The sequence below is a fragment of the Berghia stephanieae genome, chromosome 1 (genome assembly GCF_034508935.2).
Source record: "Berghia stephanieae isolate SIO BIC M18660-M18661 chromosome 1, UCSD_Bste_1.3, whole genome shotgun sequence".
In the NCBI taxonomy this organism is placed as follows: Eukaryota; Metazoa; Mollusca; class Gastropoda; order Nudibranchia; family Aeolidiidae; genus Berghia; species Berghia stephanieae.
The window spans coordinates 126637323-126656511 of NC_088360.1; the positions used below are offsets into that span (position 1 = coordinate 126637323).

The 19189-nt window shown below is 37.2% G+C and overlaps 1 protein-coding gene across 1 annotated transcript in view; it reads right to left on the minus strand.

Moving 5' to 3' along the window:
• The window catches only part of LOC144963068 (zinc finger SWIM domain-containing protein 5-like), a 53618-nt gene extending 35088 nt beyond the window's left edge, over window positions 1-18530 (minus strand). Inside the window, exon 1 of the mRNA XM_078896700.1 lies at window positions 18136-18530. Coding sequence (XP_078752826.1) covers window positions 18136-18490 — 355 coding nt within the window. The 5' untranslated portion in view covers window positions 18491-18530. The remainder of the gene's footprint in view (window positions 1-18135) is intronic.
• Between the last annotated feature and the right edge of the window lie 659 nt (window positions 18531-19189).

Below are 19189 nucleotides of genomic sequence, written 5' to 3' on the forward strand. Positions count from 1 at the left end.
AGGATTATAGATTGACTTTAAGTGGGTGATTTATGAGTGTGTTTATTTGTTGCCTTCCAATTCGAATACATTATTGATAACAGCTGCTTTGATGCAAGCGACCAGCCTTATGATATCCTGTTGCTGAGAAGTTGTTAACGATCTTAACGCATGTCTGATATAACGATAACTATGCTCAATTTTTATCTGATCGCAAAACCATGGCCATTTTATTGAAGTTCGTTTCTCCTTTTAGTTAAAAAGTCGTATACATAAAATGATTAATGAAAATGAAGCTCAAAGAAAAAAATTACAATAGGAAATGAAATGGAAGCTTTAATTCAGCTTAACTACGCCATTCTCACATCTCTCATTCGTCCTCAGTTTTTCATGCATCGTGTTTTTTTCCGATAAAGGGGAAACCCGAAACGTCCAAATTATCTGTCTTCGTTTTTAAAAAAATTGAAGCTTCCATTTCACTTAATACATAATGAAGAAAATAAGCAACAAGCCTATTATAAAGTGCAAATTTTATACGACAAATTTTATATTGATCTATTCAATGTCACGAAAATTCGAAGAGGAGAGAGTAGGTGAAGTAATATGCATTCAAAATAATAATAATAATAATAATAATAATAATAATAATAATAATAATAATAATAATAATAATAATAATAATAATAATAATAATAATAATAATAACTTGTCTTACTGTAATATGTTTTGTTTTATATCACTGTAAAGCGCTTAGAGCCTGTGACAACGGGGTAAAGCTCTACATAAATGCCATTTATTATTAAAATAATAATAATAACAGCAATATTTAAATTGCATACAACGTACATAAGTTTGATGGCCCTTGTAAAACACAATGTAAACATGAAATCGACCAATCTGACATGTTAGGGGAGTAATGTTCTAGTTAGTAAAAAGCAGCCTGTGGTTACCAAAGTTCGGTCGTTCATCTCGTCTCAGAGGTTCGATAACACGCCTCTACAAATCGATGAAAAGGGAGATAGTTTTCACAAAGTCACAATGCAACTCATTATTATAACAGAGTGGCAAGCCAAAGCCTCTGGACACCATCCACCCACCCACACATCAATCTCAACTTTATCGCTTCTATAACCAGAGGGCGTATCTTGTAACACATTGAGCGGCGCTTTCAAATGAAATAGACGTCTAGAGAGCTTTAGGCGCAGAGGCTGGCTGATAATGAAAAATGTAAAATAAAATAATAATAATAATAAAATTCACCCCCCCCCCCAAAAAAAAAATATTAAAAAATTGCAGTTTGTAGCACGATGAGATGACCAAAGGAAAAACTATGGACTGAAGAATATACTGTTTCCTGTCCCGGTTATATAATGAAAACCTGGAAGCACGCAGTGACAACTCCTTAAACTTTTAAAAAATAATCTTGAATTAAAATTATCCCGCGATTATAAAACCAAAGACGACTGGGATAAATCGATATGTAACAGAATTGTAACAATCTCAAATAGGGGGGGGGGGGGGGGTGTCGATTTCAACCCAAATCTACCACATATTACTGTGTTCATTATATTGAAGATCAATTCGCAGCGCTTTTACCCCACCAGTTGGTGAAAACGATTAGATCTATAGTCAAAACCGGATAATTGGTGATTTGAAAAGAAATACAAGTTCGATATTAAAGGGTTAATATGGAGTCATGGCGTAATAACAGCCGGGGAGAGCTGAGAATACTCGACACGTAACTGAATTCCAACATTAAATCTTTGGTTATTGTTGAAAACAAGTTTGTCATTATCAAGCCCTGGCCATTCATCTACTCCCGGGGGTTCGATAATTCACCTCCATCGATCGATAAAGGGCAGACAATTCCCACAATCACAAAGCCACACAAATTATGGAGGCAAGTCAAAGCCCTTTGGACATCCATCTCAATCTTATCGCTCCTCTAACCAGAGGGCGTAAAACACACGGAAGGCAAAGGACACAGTCAGACGACATTGTGTGAGCTACATATTATACAGAGTTGCCAACCTAACAAATGTCAACCCCTAATTTCGCAAACGTATGTATTTATTTATTATTTGAAACATAGGAAAGCCATATTATATTCCAATGTGTATATATCTCGATACACTTTTTTTTTATCACTCTACCAGATAGCAAACGTATTGAGGGCGTGCTTTAAAGCCGAAATGAAAAAAGCGATAAAATCGGAGAAATGATCAGCAATGGGTGAGACAATATTTAACACTGATTTACAATCGTACACACACATACACAACATAAACAATGACAACATATGACCCTAAAGCCCCTACAAAATGTTATCATTCCTCCTCCAACCTACCCCTCCCCCACCCTCCCCCCAATATATTAAATATAATATACATCATTCCTTTCTGTCGGAGGAGGGAAGGCGGTATGTTTACATGCCATGAGTTCAACAAACAGCATGTCGAAAACAACGAATACCTTTTTGTTCCTATCTATCTAGCACTCCACTTAAGGTTAAATTATATCGAATATTATTATTATTATTATGACTATACAACAGCCAAGAACATTGGCATCCACTTCAGCCTTATCTGCTGTAATTTAAGAGCAGGGGAATGTCACGATTCCAGCACCCAGCCAACAACAGATGTATCATTCCACAGACTCGAGACAACCGACGGAACGAGCGTCCCGTTCCAAGTTCCATAACAATGAGACAAGACAAAACAAAGGACTGGCAAGGAGAGATAAAGCAGGAATCCTGCCTGATTATTGCAGATGGCAGCTAGCAGGGCTCTGTGTTCGAGAGCTCGCCACCACCCCTGCGGATGCCGAATCAATACACCGATGCGTGAATACTACCACTTGTGTTATGTTAGAGAAAAGAAAGAAAGAGTATGTGGTATGGAGCAATAAAGAACAGAATGAGGTAGAAAACAATGTCACGTGCACCGTTAATTGACAAAAGAATCGATTACTTCGTTGTTGTTGTTCTCAGTCTTTAACCATGTTCGTTGACCTTCGGTCACTCATATTATATTATATGGACGGAATTAGGACAACTGGGCTATCCAATAATTATGCCAATTTTTTTTTAATAGATACAAGCCAAGTTTCGTAATAATAAGTGTTTAATGCTGAACCCTCTGATCTTAAAACAAACAAAAACAAACAAGCAAACAAAACAACAAACATTCTCGAACAAAACAACAACGAACAAAGAAAAACAAAAAACGAACACACTTTTAGACAAGGTATTCTGATTTTATTAAAATGGCGTCCAAGTAACTCTTTGGAAACTTTTTAATAATGCAGAAGAGCCCCCTTGCATGAAACCGACCGCATCAACACTACACGAAAAGAATCAAATGTATTTAATTTTAAAACAAAATAAAAAGATAATGCATGGATTGGAGGAAGGAGAGGATAATTATATCATATCGTGTAGAGATACATTTGCACCTAATTCGCGAATAAATAACAACAATACCCCCCCCCCCCCCCCCCAATAATTCACAAAACCAAAAACACAAGAAATGAAAGAAAAAAAGAGAGAGAAAAACAAACAAACAAAATACAAACTAAAACCATTCAATTCACAAAGAGACCGGTATCAGCTATGAGTGCAGCGTCGGCTCTGAAGGACAACTAAAAAAAAAACAGATTTCATTAGATAAGATAGTAATCTTATACATGACTCTTGGAAATAATATGCCATTGTAACTTCGAGCTGCTGGTAGGACTCTGTTGGCTTGATTTTACTCACAATCAGCAGGTCGTATTTCTTCAATGCTTCCTCCGTGCGGCTATGTCGTGGTCTTGTTGTATGACACTCGCCTTCAAATCGGAAGGTCCAGGGTTCGAAATCCGCTCGCACATAGTTGAGTTTTTGGAAAAGGCTCCACATATTCTCATCGTGCTCACGTGTAAAACGAGTACCTGGTTGCTTAAAGTGTTGTCTCTGTTGGAAAAAAAAATGTAATACATGCCGCCAAACAGGCGTCATGTCTCGTCCATCATGTTAAATGTTGCTATTGGTTCGGGCCCCCTTGTAAAGCGATCTGAGCATGTTTTGTGGATACTGCGCTATATAAAAGCTCCTTTTTTCATACCCACAAAGCTTTCCTTTTCAGTACAGTACAATTCAGTTCAGAGCAATGGCAGTGAATACAGACAACAAAAGACAATTCACTACCCATCTGCATCATTTTAAAGTTAAAAATCGTTAATGGCTGGTGGCATATTTCAACCAAGGAACAATAGCAGCATTATTCTACATTTTCTCCATTCTTACAAAGGCATTAAAACTCCATGAGGCCAACATTTCCGTGTCTGGATCTCACACTTAAATTTCAAACAGAGAATGGGGAAAAATCATTTAACAGGAATTCTATTTTACACGACTGGGTAGGTGGATAGACTTGACAGATCGGACACTGACTAATAAGAGGAGGGGGATGAGGAGGAGGGGGCATTATAACGGCCTTTCAATGCCTTTGAAACAAGCCATAAATCCCTTTGAGTCGCCACTTGGTCAGGTAGAATGATTATCACGGTGGAACAGGAGAATGAACACTCCCCATTCCAACCGGGCGACTAAGGCATGTTGGCATCCCTTTAGGCACTCTATGGTTTCGTTTTGTAACACGAGAACCCCTAGACTGAAGACAAGAGAAAGTACGACCGAAATCTAGAGGTGCCTAATAAAATGTAGTGAAATAAAGGGAGTAAAAATGACTTATAAAAGATGCAAATCAAAGTAAACGACGTTTCGGCCTTTGGCCTTCTTCGGGTAAACAAGAAAAAAACGTGTGTGTACGACCTTACGGTATGATAATATTGTCCCTTGTCGCGAGACAAAAGCAATGAACAAGTACAATAATGTATACTACGAGAAGGAAATATTGCAATTTAATTAAATTTGTAACTGTACCCTATCTTTTCTTGTAACAAGCTCAAGCTACAGTAAGCGTCAAACCATTCCAATAGTACACTTCGGAACTCGGAAGTAATTCGTATTGGATGTTATTTAACCACTTAACCGCTGTACTTTGGAAAAAAACATGTATTTAAAATTCTGAACTCCCAGGTTTGAAAGTTTTTTACCAAGTTGAGGGTCATTCGAATCGATCGATATTTGAAGGAAGGGTTTTCTGGCTTAATTTTTAAATACATGTTTTTCCAAAATAAGGCTATTAACTGGTTAACCTTGATTCCATATGATGGCATACAGAGGGAAGTCCTTGGAGAACTTTAAATAGCTGTTAAATCGTGCAAATTCACTCTATATACATATGTCTATATTTGGCTTTCTTATGTACATGTGTGCCACACCGTGTAAGCTAACTAACTAGCAAACTTGGTTTATGAAAGATGGGTCAAGCGGTGATTATACCAGATTGGAATTAGAGACAAGAAAGGAAACGGAGAACAAATGCACGACTTCAAGGAAATGTAAAGAGGAAGAGATTAATATTGTTAAGGGCCCATTGTTGTCATGGAAATACTCTCAAACCAACGCAAAATAACGTCCATTAAAACAATGTTAAAGCCAACCCACAATTAAGTTCGGTTACCAGACCTGCAAATAATATGTACACGTTGGCTTTCACAATCCGACAAAAAGAAAAACATACTTCATCAAGCCAGGCGGATGAAGATAGTGAAAAATCAAGAAGTATAATGTGCACATAGTATAGTACCGGATAAACCAGGAATTTATCTATTCATTTATTTTTGTTAAATAACCGACCTTTCTGGATGGAAAGCTGATTTTTTCTCTCCCCCTTCTATTTTTTCTAACTGCTTTGTCAGGCATTGCAACGTCCACACGGGATGATATCCCTCGACGACAGGGATTTACGCTGGTTTATGGCGTTCCAAGTCAGCGAGCACACGGTCAACTCAAAGAGATGATTCTTTTATTCTTTTGCAAGAATATGATGGTGCTAGCTGTGCATCAACAAAACGCTATTCTCTTGCTATAATCTGAAAACGTTTACTTTCCATATCGGCGGTCAATGAAAACGATTCCCCAACGTGTCACACACTCTTAAAGCCCGAGACTTCACTTCAACGAAGTTTTAAAATACTTGACAAGTTTGGGGTCATTTAATAAATATGACGTAAAAGCTCCCTAACCAAAATGTAATTTAATTTTTTTTAAATCGTTTTGTCAGTGTTAGGAATTATGGTACTCGTACCTGGGATCCACCTCCCACTCCATACTCACACGACACGATACAGTCATAAAACGGGGACAGCTTGACAAACACGCACGTCACATCTATAAATAATTCATGTCATACGGCACCTTTTGGTCAGCGATGAATAATCAATCAAATGACTGACCAACATTTTACAAAAATATATAGACGTCTACTGGTGGACAGGTGAAAACCAGAATTTTTTTTGTTTTTTTCTTCTTAAATGTTTTTATTTATTTATTTTTTTCCAAAATGTAAATAATATGAATCTAATAAAAAAGGACAACATCAATGTCCGTTTAAACTGAGCGTTCAATTCACAACTGAGAATATTTTCTACCCTTCTCTCTCTCTCTCTCTCTCTCTCTCTCTCTCTCTCTCTCTCTCTCTCTCTCTCTCTCTCTCTCTCTCTCTCTCTGTGTGTGTGTGCATCAACCGAGAATGTAGGATTTCTTTTCTTATCCTGAACATAACGTATCTATCAACATGCGAATTACGATCAACTTCGCATTTATCAATCCAAAGGCTTCGTCCCACTACACATTATAATCACATCTAAGACACCAGCTAGGAGTAATTTAACAAGAAACAAAAAATCACAACAAATGTTATCATCCAAACATAATGCATGGAACACATATTATTTAACTTTCAAACGTCATTTCGATCACATATAATAAAAAAATATAAATAAATAAAATAAAATACAGGATTGCCAAGCCAAACACATGTCAACAAAAATTTCTACCATAACTCGGAGAGCAACTCATCAATGTTATTTATCAATCGTATTTAGCTTTCCGATTACAAAGTTGAAAACAAAACAATTTCCTTAAGCTGGATTTATTTATATTTAAAAGAGAGAATTCCCAAGATATTCAGGAGCGGTAAAGCAAACACTGACAGAGGTATAAAGTAGCGGAGTGACTGTGATATCTAATGCACACAACGAGACAGCAAGAAAAGGAATATGATTGACATTTTCCGGTCTTGGCACGATGGAATGCGTTAAGTATCTGGTATCTAGTCAATAGAATAGTCAATCCTGAGATAGAAGTAGCAGGTGGAGGCGGTGGCGGTGCTGGTTGTACTGGTACCAACCTTTAGAGTTAACATGTTGGTAAGTAGTTCAGGAACAGGAGGGTATCCGATCGAGTACTAAATCAATCCGACACTAGGATAGGCTCCAAGTCGCTCATTATTCCATAGCCAAACTTGCCAGAGGTAACAGTGACAGAATGTGTATTAATTATGTATTTCTTTTCTCCCTCACTGATTCCTTATATCATTATTCAATGAAGAAAGCGTTAATAACAATCGACGAACGATTGAACCAAAAATTACGCTTCGGGCGTAACGGTTAAAGTAGGTATGAGGTACTGTGAAGTAAGTCTGTAAGCTTTTGAGCTGAGACAGTGCCAGAACTGTTTGAAAAGTGATGAATTGGAAGAAAAAGAAGAAAGAAAGAAAGAAAGAAAGAAGAAGAAGAAGAGGAAGAAGAAGAAGAAGAAGAAGAAGAAGAAGAAGAAGAAGAAGAAGAAGAAGAAGAAGAAGAAGAAGAAGAAGAAGAAGAAGAAGAAGAAGAAGAAGAAGAAGAAGAAGAAGAAGAAGAAGAAGAAGAAGAGTGTACAACTATTTCAATTTTATAGTGATTGTTAGAAAGGAACCCTGCTCGACGAAAACAACTACAAGACTGGCTCGCTGACTGGCTGCTCTTTGATGTGGAAACTCATCGATAATTCTAACTCATTTTATCCGGTGCTTTAGTGAACACTAAAGTACGTAGAAATATAACCCGGGGGCCGCATAAAATAAGGTGTGGACAGAAGTAGGTTGTTGTGTGGGTGACCTTTTGCATTGGAGACAACATCATTGATCTAATAACAAAAGAAGTGCTCTCCCTCCAACGCCATTCGTTTATGTTTTAAAGGGGTATGCGTCGAATAGGACACTTTTAGGTCACTTCAACGGCAGCAAAAAACAAAAAATGATTGGACGGTAAAAACAAAAACAAAAACACAACCCAACAAAACAAAAACAAAAAAAAAAAAAAACCCAACAAAACATTCATAACAAAAGAAAAACATCATCTCTCAAGAAAAGGGACTAAACATTTGACTGTTTCCCTTTCCACTAAAGATAACAGTCATGTCTATGACAAAAACTCTTTATCTCATTTCAGAACAGGGAATCATCCTGATTCGGATTCTGTTTATCATTGTTTAAAAAAAGTATATTATAAAATGATGAACAAAAACAAAATGCGGATGATCTATTCTCCATGTTTATCATTAAACACGAGGATTTGCAAGCAGAACACGTGTTCATTAGAAATTTATCGGACCTCAGGATGTTTTCCATAACTCATTGCATAAAATTGAATGTAGACAGGCGTAGTTCTTCCTCTTTGTTATCGAACCCACTATTAAAAAAAAAAAGACGACCTAAAAACAAACAACACAAATAAATACCAAAAAAAAAACCAAACTTGAAAAACAAAAAAAAAACAAAAAACAACAACAAAGAAAACCAATGAAAAAGAAAAAAAAAAAAAAAAAGAAGAAAAGTCAGCAAATTTGAATATTATCCATCGAGCACACCCATATAGTCAACGTACTAACAACTAAACTATAACACACTGGCCCGTGTCAGTTTAAATTAATTATTTTAATCATGGAAGTACCAGAGTACCGAGTAGTGCGAGGCGGTCCTTGGCAAGCTTAAGGACCACGGTCCTACGGTCCCTGGGAAATGAAAACCGCAAGGACCGGTCCTAGGACCGGCGGTCCTTTTCGACATTGAACATTCTTGAGAGACCGTTTTGACCTTTGGGACCATGGGATCGTTCATTCTTGAACCGTTAAAGACCGCTACACGATGAAAACCGTGGTCTACAGGAGTAAAACACACGGAGTAGTCACACTCATTTCAAATTGTAACCTAATTAGAGAAGAGGGGTGATGCCTTCTTTATTTGATCACAGTACTTCATTGTTACTTCGATAATTTAGCGTGAATAAAATTTGAAATTTATCCCCATTAACGGAGATAATGGAATCACCCAAGGCGTTGATCGAGTTGTTCGTGGCGTTTATACACACACGCAACTCCTACCCCCCCCCCCCCCCCACACACACACATGAGAGGGCAGCGAGCATTGAAGAGTAAGAGAGAGACGTGAAGTTATAATAAGAGGGGGTGGATGCGGTAATAAGTAATAAGTAATAAGTGGGGTCGATGGTGACTTTTCGCCAGATCTAACAAACCCAGCTACCCATTCACTGCTGAGTAGACAGGGATTCAGAAAAAAACTCGACTGCACCCGGGATCGATCTCTGGCCCTTTGCGTATAAAGAGAGTGCTCTATCAACTGAGCAATCGGGGTCCCCAAATATTCTATTGGACCTTTTAAAAATACAGACGTTATAACTGGTTTTTTTGGAAGGAAGAAACTAATGAAACTCATATTATTTGATTAGTTAAAACACCAAACGAAATTTTAATATTATTGTATTATTTTAAATGACAACAATGCGATAGAAAGGAGTGGCGACAAGAGATGGACAAAAGAAAACAAAAAATCAGACTTGCAACTTGCTAGGTTCGACACACACACACACACACACACACACACACACACACATCTTTAGTAGTCACATACATTTCAAACAATAACCCATTAGAGAAGAGGGGTCATGCCTTCATCATAGATCATTGTCATTGCGATCATTATGGTGTAGTAAATTTTGAAATTTACCCCGTATAATGGAATCGTCCAAGGCGTGCGCCTCCTGTTCCCCCCATCTCACACACGAAAGGGCGGTTTGCGGAGTGGAGGGAGGTGGTCGTCTGCCTCTATGGTCGTCTGTGTCGTTTAGTGTATGGCAAAGGGGGGTGGGTGCGATTAATTAAGTGGGATGGGTGGTGATTGGTGGAAGATAGGCAAAGGACCGAGGCAACGAATCGCTGGGGAAGTAGTATGGCGCCAGACCGTTGAAAGGTGATAAGAAGTGAGGACCGCCGGCGGTCTTCCTCTTTGGGACCAGACCACGGTTCACAGCTAAAAGACCGTGGGACCGGTCCTCGGTCCGGTCCTCAGCGCGGCACTAGTACCGAGTATTGTGTAATTTATGTAACGTACACATAATTTCAATACGAATCGATTTTTCAACTACGATAAATTTTTAATTAGATACAAAAGACAGAGAAGAAAACTTTTACATAATTCGCATTTACAATGTACAATGAAGTGATAACGCAACACTAAGGACCGTGTATACAGATCAATAAAATCTGTGACGGGCGGTGTTAAAAAGGCATTCGTCGTAAAAAATAAACGCGACCTGCGGTCCCCCACCTGTGATGTGCCACACGCGCAGCAAGCAGCTTTGCAACAGGTTTGAAGTTGATAATTGAAACTTTTAATTATAATGCAACCAGCAGATGAAAGATAATGCGATCAATGACGAATTTATTTCAATTATTGAATTTTTGATTATCGGGATACCGGAAATGTATTTTTAAACATCCAAATCATAGTAATATTGTTCAAATGCCCTTTCTCTTTGGAGTTTGCGATTAAAAAAACCCAAACAAATACGAGAGAGAGAGAGAGAGAGAGAGAGAGAGAGAGAGAGAGAGAGAGAGAGAGAGAGAGAGAGAGAGAGAGAGAGAGAGAGCTTTACAATTTACACAGAAGCAAGTATATATGCAATTTAACTTCCATTTCATCCGGTTCAGGTCCCCTTTTTGTACGTGCACGGTGAGATTATCTTACACACCCGAGTTAATTGCAAAAAGTACTTAATACATGAACACCCACAAGAGGTTCAAAAAATATGTTTCGTCCATTGTCCCTCATCCAGTCACTGGCCTGGATGTATGGAGCTCAGTCAGCCAAAACTAAGCCAACAAATTAATTCAGGATACCAAGGCAATATTACAATAAGGCAGACAAATACATAATGTGAAACAAAAGTAAACTCCTGTTTATGAGGACAAAGAGGGGGGATGCACAATTCGACTGCATGCCTAATACACAGCTTACAAACACTAACACAGTTGATCCAGACTGCCTAGATATTCGAGACAACCCAGCATGTTTTCCCTCTTAAGTATGAGACCCGTAAAGGATTGACTTGTATACCCACAGTAGGAGGCAACGCTAAGCAAACAAGTTATACTGATGTTCCTAAACAATCAAAACGTGAAGAAAAAAAAGTTTTCTTCCGGCAACATTCAGTATAAACAATTAAATATGAAGCAAGTATTAAAATTGATTTGGACAGAGATGTTTGTGTGTGTCTGTGTGTGTGTGTGGGGGGGGGGGGGGGGGGGGGTCGGGGGGAGGTGTCAATGCTACGGGCTCTTATTTAAATATTATGTACACGTAAGTAGACAAGGAATGGTCGGATCGGAACGTGGAGGGTAAAACAAACACCAATAACATACCAATCTGATGTCTTAGCTTAGCTTCATTGATCGCCCCTGCCTTGCATACTTGAAAACAAGCCTTTTGATAAATTGTTACACACCGCGATTAGCATAGCAAAGCACTGAGTGCGTTCATGGAACCATTAATTACTGTCGGTCTGAGAGCACAAGAAATGTCATAGTATCACATTTTATTATCATATACATAATACGTTGTCAAGAAAAATACACCTGATTAAAGTATGCACTTTAACAACACAGATTTTTTTTTTTCATTTGACAAAATGAACTCGTACAGCGGTTTGAAATTTTAAGGGTTTAATTGCTCGGCAGACGATACGAATGGGGCCTAAGATGAAGCCACGAATTATAATTTTAATTGGCTTTGTAAAATAACAAAACACCTAAATTTTAATGGTTGAGAGCCTATTTATAACGCAGAGAATCCGAATAAGCACCAGGCTTACCCTTTCTTTCTCTCTCTCTCTCTCTCTCTCTCTCTCTCTTCATTTCCCCTCTTTCTTCTAAGCAGTTTTTATTTCATCCTTGACAAGACAGCAGGAGACTGTGACAGCTGTTGATGACCATTGGCCACCGGCTGGTAGGCTTCAGTAAAATGCAATGTATTCTCCTTTCTACAAAGGTTCAGTTCAGTGCTGGTGACCTATGCGCTGGCACAAGGTTGTAAGCCATAAATGAAAATCCCCCCCCCCCCCCCTTCCCTTCTCGTTCCCATCTCTTATACAATAAATAATGTGGTAGACTTAATTTGAGTGATATGTGGACGTAATATTACCTTCGGCCATTTCTTCTGTTCGCCAATTTTTTTTTTTAAAAGGAAAAAAGTATACTGGATGGGATCCGAAACACGACAACAAATATAATAATAAAAAAGACCCTTCCGAACGTTTCAATAATGATAATAATAACAATGCCAATGAAATAAAGAATACATAAAAGGAAAAGAAAAACACTTGTCAAGAAAATACTCATAATATAGATAGCCAATTGACGTTCAAATAAAAAAAAATAAAAAATCAAGATGTGCAAGCCTAATAAAATTTCATAGGATGGAAGTAAATTCAATAAAGATACCACACCACACAGTTAAACAACAGCAGTACGTATTATCTCCTCAGGAATTTCCTCTAATATAGATAAAGCAATTTTCCTTAAAAAGGGAGATAGGAGGGGAGTGAAAAATTGTTTGCTGATATCAAGTTTTGCGCGAACAACCCGACGATTACCAACACTAACCCTCGTGAGCCTGGAAATATAAAAGCCAAATATTGCTTATTGAAAAAAATAATGAATTTTTTTACGTTGACACCAACCTCTTGACATTTAGATTTGAGAGCGTTTGCTCTATGCTTTTCTTCAACCATAAGGAAATGTCAATGCAAAATGGTTTGGAGTAATACGTTAGCACACAATTCCTTCTGATAGTAAGTAAGCTGACGCGCACCGCACTGCCAATTTGGTTCACACACATACACCCACATATTATGTGCATTAATATATAATGCTCCAATATAGTCTCCTAGATATGAACAAATGATGATAATACTACTACTACTAAACAGTAAAAATTAAACAATCTAAGAACAAAAATTAACTTAGAAGTTTAACTTCTGCGTTTGTGTGTGTGTGTGTGTGTGTGTGTGTGTGTGTGTGAGAGAGAGAGAGAGAGAGAGAGAGAGAGAGAGAGAGAGAGAGAGAGAGAGAGAGGGGGGGGGGAGAGAAGCTTTTATTATTTTTAACACTTCACTTTCAGGTCGACTCAGAGCCATGGAAAAGTTTTACGTCTGATTTAGAAGGCATTGCCTATTGTTACGAAAAAATCAGGCTCAAAAGAGCAGAAAGAAAAGGAGCTGCTTCCATTTTAATAAAGGTATATTATCTTCTGTTTGACCTGAAAGCATTGGGTGTTTTTAGACAGAAGTCCATCCATTATCCAAGACAGACAAAATTGCTCTTAAATAATTTTTTTTAACTGGTGATGAGATGGGAGGCTGCATGAAATCTAAAGATAGGAAGCTTCGACTTTGCACAACACAAAGACAAATTGACGCAACACACGGTGGAATTACAAGCTAATATTTCAGGATGCAAACACTATAATGAGAGAGATAACAATTATTAATTATCTTCCTCAAAGTCAAGGTAACAATGTGAGGTTGCCATCACTGCTGAAGAAAATCCTAATGCTTAACATGGAAAAATTTTCCTAGGACACTAAGAGAATGACATTTGGTCATGGAAGAAGAAACTACTTGGAATTACAGATATCACATACACTATTCACACTTATAGATTGCCCCTTTCACAGTTCCATAATGCTTCATTGGCAAGTTAACGAACGATTCCTTTCCCAAGACATGTAGAACGAGAAATGATGGCTGTTGGTCAATATTACAATTTTTCGGACAGAGACAATGCTGTTAACGACCAGGTACTCATTTTACACCTGAGTACGGTGAGAGAATGTGAGTAAAGAGTCTTTTCCAAGGACTCGATTATGCGTCGAACGAGGGTCTAACCCAGGACCTTCTGATCCAAAAGCGAGTGTCATACTCATACCACACGACCCCAAAGCCGCAAGTTAGATTTTTTGTTGTTGTTGATCTGCATAATGATCAAATTAGATGTATAACTTTCCGGGAAAGGAGAAGAGAAGGAAATCTGAAGTTGTATTAGGTCTTAACTTCTTCTGTATATAAAGTTTATAAGATTGATAATATAATATTACTGACTATATTCCAAAAGTGTATAAAATAATTTAGATATGATGGATGTCCTATATTTTAAAAACATATCGTTTTTAATAGAGCAAAATCAATTTGCGATGACACCATATATATCACCGCATCCCATCCTCCCAAACTTCTTCTTCCTCTTCAAGCGGAAACTTCCTCGTGGAAGACTCATCAGCTCAGCATTCACAATTGTTTTCCCAGGAGCTATCAAGTTGTTCCACAGTTTTATAGTGGAGGGATGGCAGTCCACTCTTGATTGTGGCACCATAAATTTGCCAGGGTTCCTCTTGTTTGGTTGGAGGCCCTGTAATTAGTAATTGCAACCTGACCTGGTTTGTCTGCCCTTTGTAGAATACAGTTAGATTATACTTCTCTCTCCTTTTCTTCAATGATTCCAAATGGGGTGTCTAAATTATTATTTTAATTTACATATGGCATGTTTTACGGCCAAGATTTTTTCTTGAATAACACAAGAACTTTCTTTAATTTAAGTTATTAATTATAAATTATATTTTTTCAGGGATTTTTGTCTGTTTGTGTGTTAGTTTTTTAATCAATATAGTCCAATTAAACAATGGTTTAATGAAAAGGTCAAAATATTATTGTTCTATAAACTATTCAGTTGACTGCGAGTACCATAGTGGTTGTGGTTCAGTTTTCTGCTTAATATAGTCATTTACTGGAGAATCTGATTCAATTTCCCATAGGTTCGTTTATTTGTTTTTCCACCAAATCTAAAACAAGAAAGCATTGACCATTTCTCGTGTAGTATGTTGTGGAATAAAATTTGCTATCTAGATTGAGTACTCTTGTACATAAAGGACGATAGAAAATCCTGGCTTGGGGTGCACTTTCAATCAGATGCTCAGACACTTATAGAAATATGTTTTTTGATCAATGAAACACTGTTGTCATGCATTTTTATGAGAGATGATTTTTTTCCCCTCATAAACCATCTAGCTGTTCAGTTTTAGGTATTATTATATGTATTATTAGTTGAATAATTGAAAAGCGCTTGCATAGTACTTTACCAGTGAAGAGTTTAGTTATAAATATATTATAATTATTATTTTGTGCCGCAATACAAGCCTTACAAACTAGCAATTGGTTCCAAAAATATAGCAAAGATTCTTCTTCAAATCTTGTGATGTTCAAAACAAATCTGAATAAAAAGTGTTCGTTGTATTCTAATAAATGTGATGATTTTCCTACAATTGGAAAGGAAAAGGTTCAATAGTGTTTATCTTGAACCAGTAGATTTTTAGGAATGTGTAGTTGTGCATTGTAGCTGTTGTTTAGCATGTAGGCATTTCTGTTTTGCTAGAATTGGGGCCTAGTCAGTTGTATGATTTTTATGGTAGTTCTGTTCTTTTGCTGATTGAGAGTTCAAATTATAACGAGAAAGGTTTTCAGATATAGTTCAGTTCCCTTCCATTCATCAGATTTAGCTTTTGGACATCTTAACACATTTGTCCTTTTCACCCAAATTCAAGCAACATATTGAGCATGATCAGTAATAATAGGGAACATAAGTGTGATGTCAAAAAAATGGTTCCAATCTCATTGGAAGTGTAAAACCACCTTGTGTAATTGATCTTCTGGTTTTAAAGTGATGACATCTTAATTTCTAGTCTAAATATATGCTGGTCGTCAATAAAGATCATCCATCTTCAGTCTATTACATACTATAATCCTAAGAATCTACCTATACATCCTGCTACTAAAATAGTTATAACTGCCACTTCATGATTCAATATATAACCATTGAATTGATCGTGGTGTTTCTTCGCTATCTATTCAAATTTTGAAAATAAGATGAGACTATTTGGACATTTTAAGGAGAGACAGAAATATTTTAGCAAATAAGGCAACTCTTTACACCAAGCAGACAGAACAAACACAAAAGCAGACCCACAACAAGCATAAACACTACGATAAATAGAGACCTCAAGAGCCTCGATGACACACAAGAACTGAGATACGCAAAGGATTTAGAATACCCGAGATCCATCGCAGCAGACCATCATCAGTGGAAAGAACTCACTAAACAAATCAGATAAGCTTCAAAGCGTCCCAGTCCAAAGATTAGGATGCGATTGGCAAGAAGTCGAGTAAGTCAAGTCACATCAACATTTCATTATTAGCTCTTAGAGTGGTTACATACACACTTCCACAAGTAGTTTGGAACCACAAGAGTAGAAAGTGTAATGTCACAACTTCTCTGCCCAATTGGACAATGACAGCAAACTTTAATCTTGTCATTATGGTTTTGGGTAAGACACTCCTCACACATAGCATCTCACTAGTCACAGATGTAGATAAATACTTGACTATAAGCAGTGCTTTGTATTTAAGAGTTTAACTGAAGATGATTCTAACATGGTCTGTTTGGGGAGTAAAAGGCAACTTAATGATTATATTCCCAACCTACAAATATCGACCAATTGGGACCCCCTGTAAAGTGCTTTGAGCACGTTTAGTGGATATTGCATGATATCTAAAAATAATTGTTCGGAAGGGCGTTTTCGAACATAAATACTTAGATACCCTTTACAATTGAAAAGTAAAATGACACAAGCCAAACAAGCTTACTCGCTCACTCATTCTCCTGACTGTTGTGGCTGTAGATTAGACACAAAAGAGTTAATTTTAGCTGTCCATGCACATAAGCAGACACACAGAGGAAATAAGGAATCACCAAGCATAAAGACAACAATCTACCAACCAAGAGACACAGACATGTATCACAAATTTACATTTGCAAAATATTTCCTTTAAAAAAAATCTTTTGGAAAGCAGCAAATAACCAGATGTTCATTTTGTATTCCCATAATAATATTCTCTATGTCCATTTACAGTGTTTTGGAATCTGAGTGAAAATATTCTATAATATAAAGCTGCTCTATCTAAATGATAACCGGCATTGGTTACACCTGTTCCCAATAGGTCATAGTTATAGTTATCAAGACATTGTTTCAAACAGTTGGTGATTATATGTGGTAATTTTCAAATAGTTTAGTTCACCTGATGTATACTGTACAATTCTGCGAGAATAATAATTAAAATTTCATCATCAAGGATCCAGGTGAAGTTGTTTGGCGAAAATCATATAAATATAGCAGATGATTGGAGAAATATATTATCAGAAATATGTCAATGTCAATATAATAATGACAACACTAACAGTTATAGGCATATCAAATGCCAATACAGAATGGCTAGTGAAAAACAAATTAAAAAAAAAAAAGACAAAGTCTAATAAACGATACCACGGCATATGATATTCGACGAATGGGAAAAAGGAAATGCAATACATTCAAATTAAATGTTTCACTTAGAGTTGGACATCGATTTTAAAAGCCCTTAGTGTCAACACAGAAATCTGTAGCTGAAATTGAAATATCGTTGAATAAAACCAAAGCTAGATATATAACACCTAGAAGAACTGCGACTTCGTGTAATGCCCAGAAACGTTATGGTGGTACGCAAGATAAAGGCTTTTTTTTTTTTTTTTATATATCAAACAAAAACATTTCGCATACCTTTATACAAGTGTATACAGACAAAACATTAGAATTAGTGTATCGTGCATATAGCATATGCCATAAAGGCCAATACAATTCGAATTATGATGATAGTAAAGGAAAGAAGGATTTGTCGTGTACTGGTGATAGGTTGAGGACAGAAAATAGCAGACAATGATCTGTCCTCGCTCTAGGTAGAGTTGGATCGAAAGTAACCTCGAAAAAGTTAGTGAAAGATACTCACCAATTTGTAAAACATGAGCAACCGCTCCGTTCTCAAGCAGTCGAACACCTTGATGAAATGGAAGCTTTTGATTTTCCGAATGTTCCTTTGCATAATTTGCGTAGGACGAATACATGTAAATATCCCTTTCATTTCGGGGGAAAGACCAAAAGACGATCTTGCTTTGAACTGGCTCAGGTATCCGGTCATATTGTTGTTCTATCCTTTGAAATGGAATATTTTCAGCTACAACTTTAGCACTTATATCCAGTAAACTATCTGGTTGTTTTAATTGTTTCCTACTTGATGCCCCAGACCCATTTTCGGCCCTGCAATTGCTAGAGCGAGAGGGGCAGTGCCTTTTCGAAGCCGCCATGAGCACCCATCTATCTCACAGAAAATGATTTTCTTCTCCAGCTCAGTCAGTCAGCTCAGGGTGATTTCCTCAACACATGCGCATTGGACCCGACACACTTTAATGGGATTGTCTAACGCATGCGCAGAGGAAACATTTACTTAATTATACATACGACCGGCCTAAGGAATTCCCCTCGGGAAATCCATAATGTTCAAAGAATTTTGCCCATGGCCAGGAATAAGCATTGTTAACTCAAACATTTTAAGTAGATAAAAGAAATATTGAATGTCAACAAAGAGTGTCATTGTAATGTAAACAAATAAAATAAACAATCTGGCTATTAAGTTCATTATGGTCCCAACTGTCTGTGCCCCGTGTCTTTTCACACAGACTGTCGACTGGTCCCAATTGCAATTGTAAAACAAAAACAAACTTCATTACTTCAACACATGCCTTATCAAACAATACAAGTTAAATAAAAGTTAATAACACAACGATATGGAGTGAAAGTGGCTCATAATATGAAACAAAGGCCGAAACGTTGTATATTTTGGAAGTGGTTATTCAGTATCAGATACTGAATAGTGCTTTGCCACTATTCAGTATCCATAAGGAACTCTTTTTTATATAGAGAGTGAAAAGTACGACAATCTCGGTTGAACTGCTGACCTACTTCCAGATTGAACACGTGCAGTAACTGACAGCCCGATTCAAAGT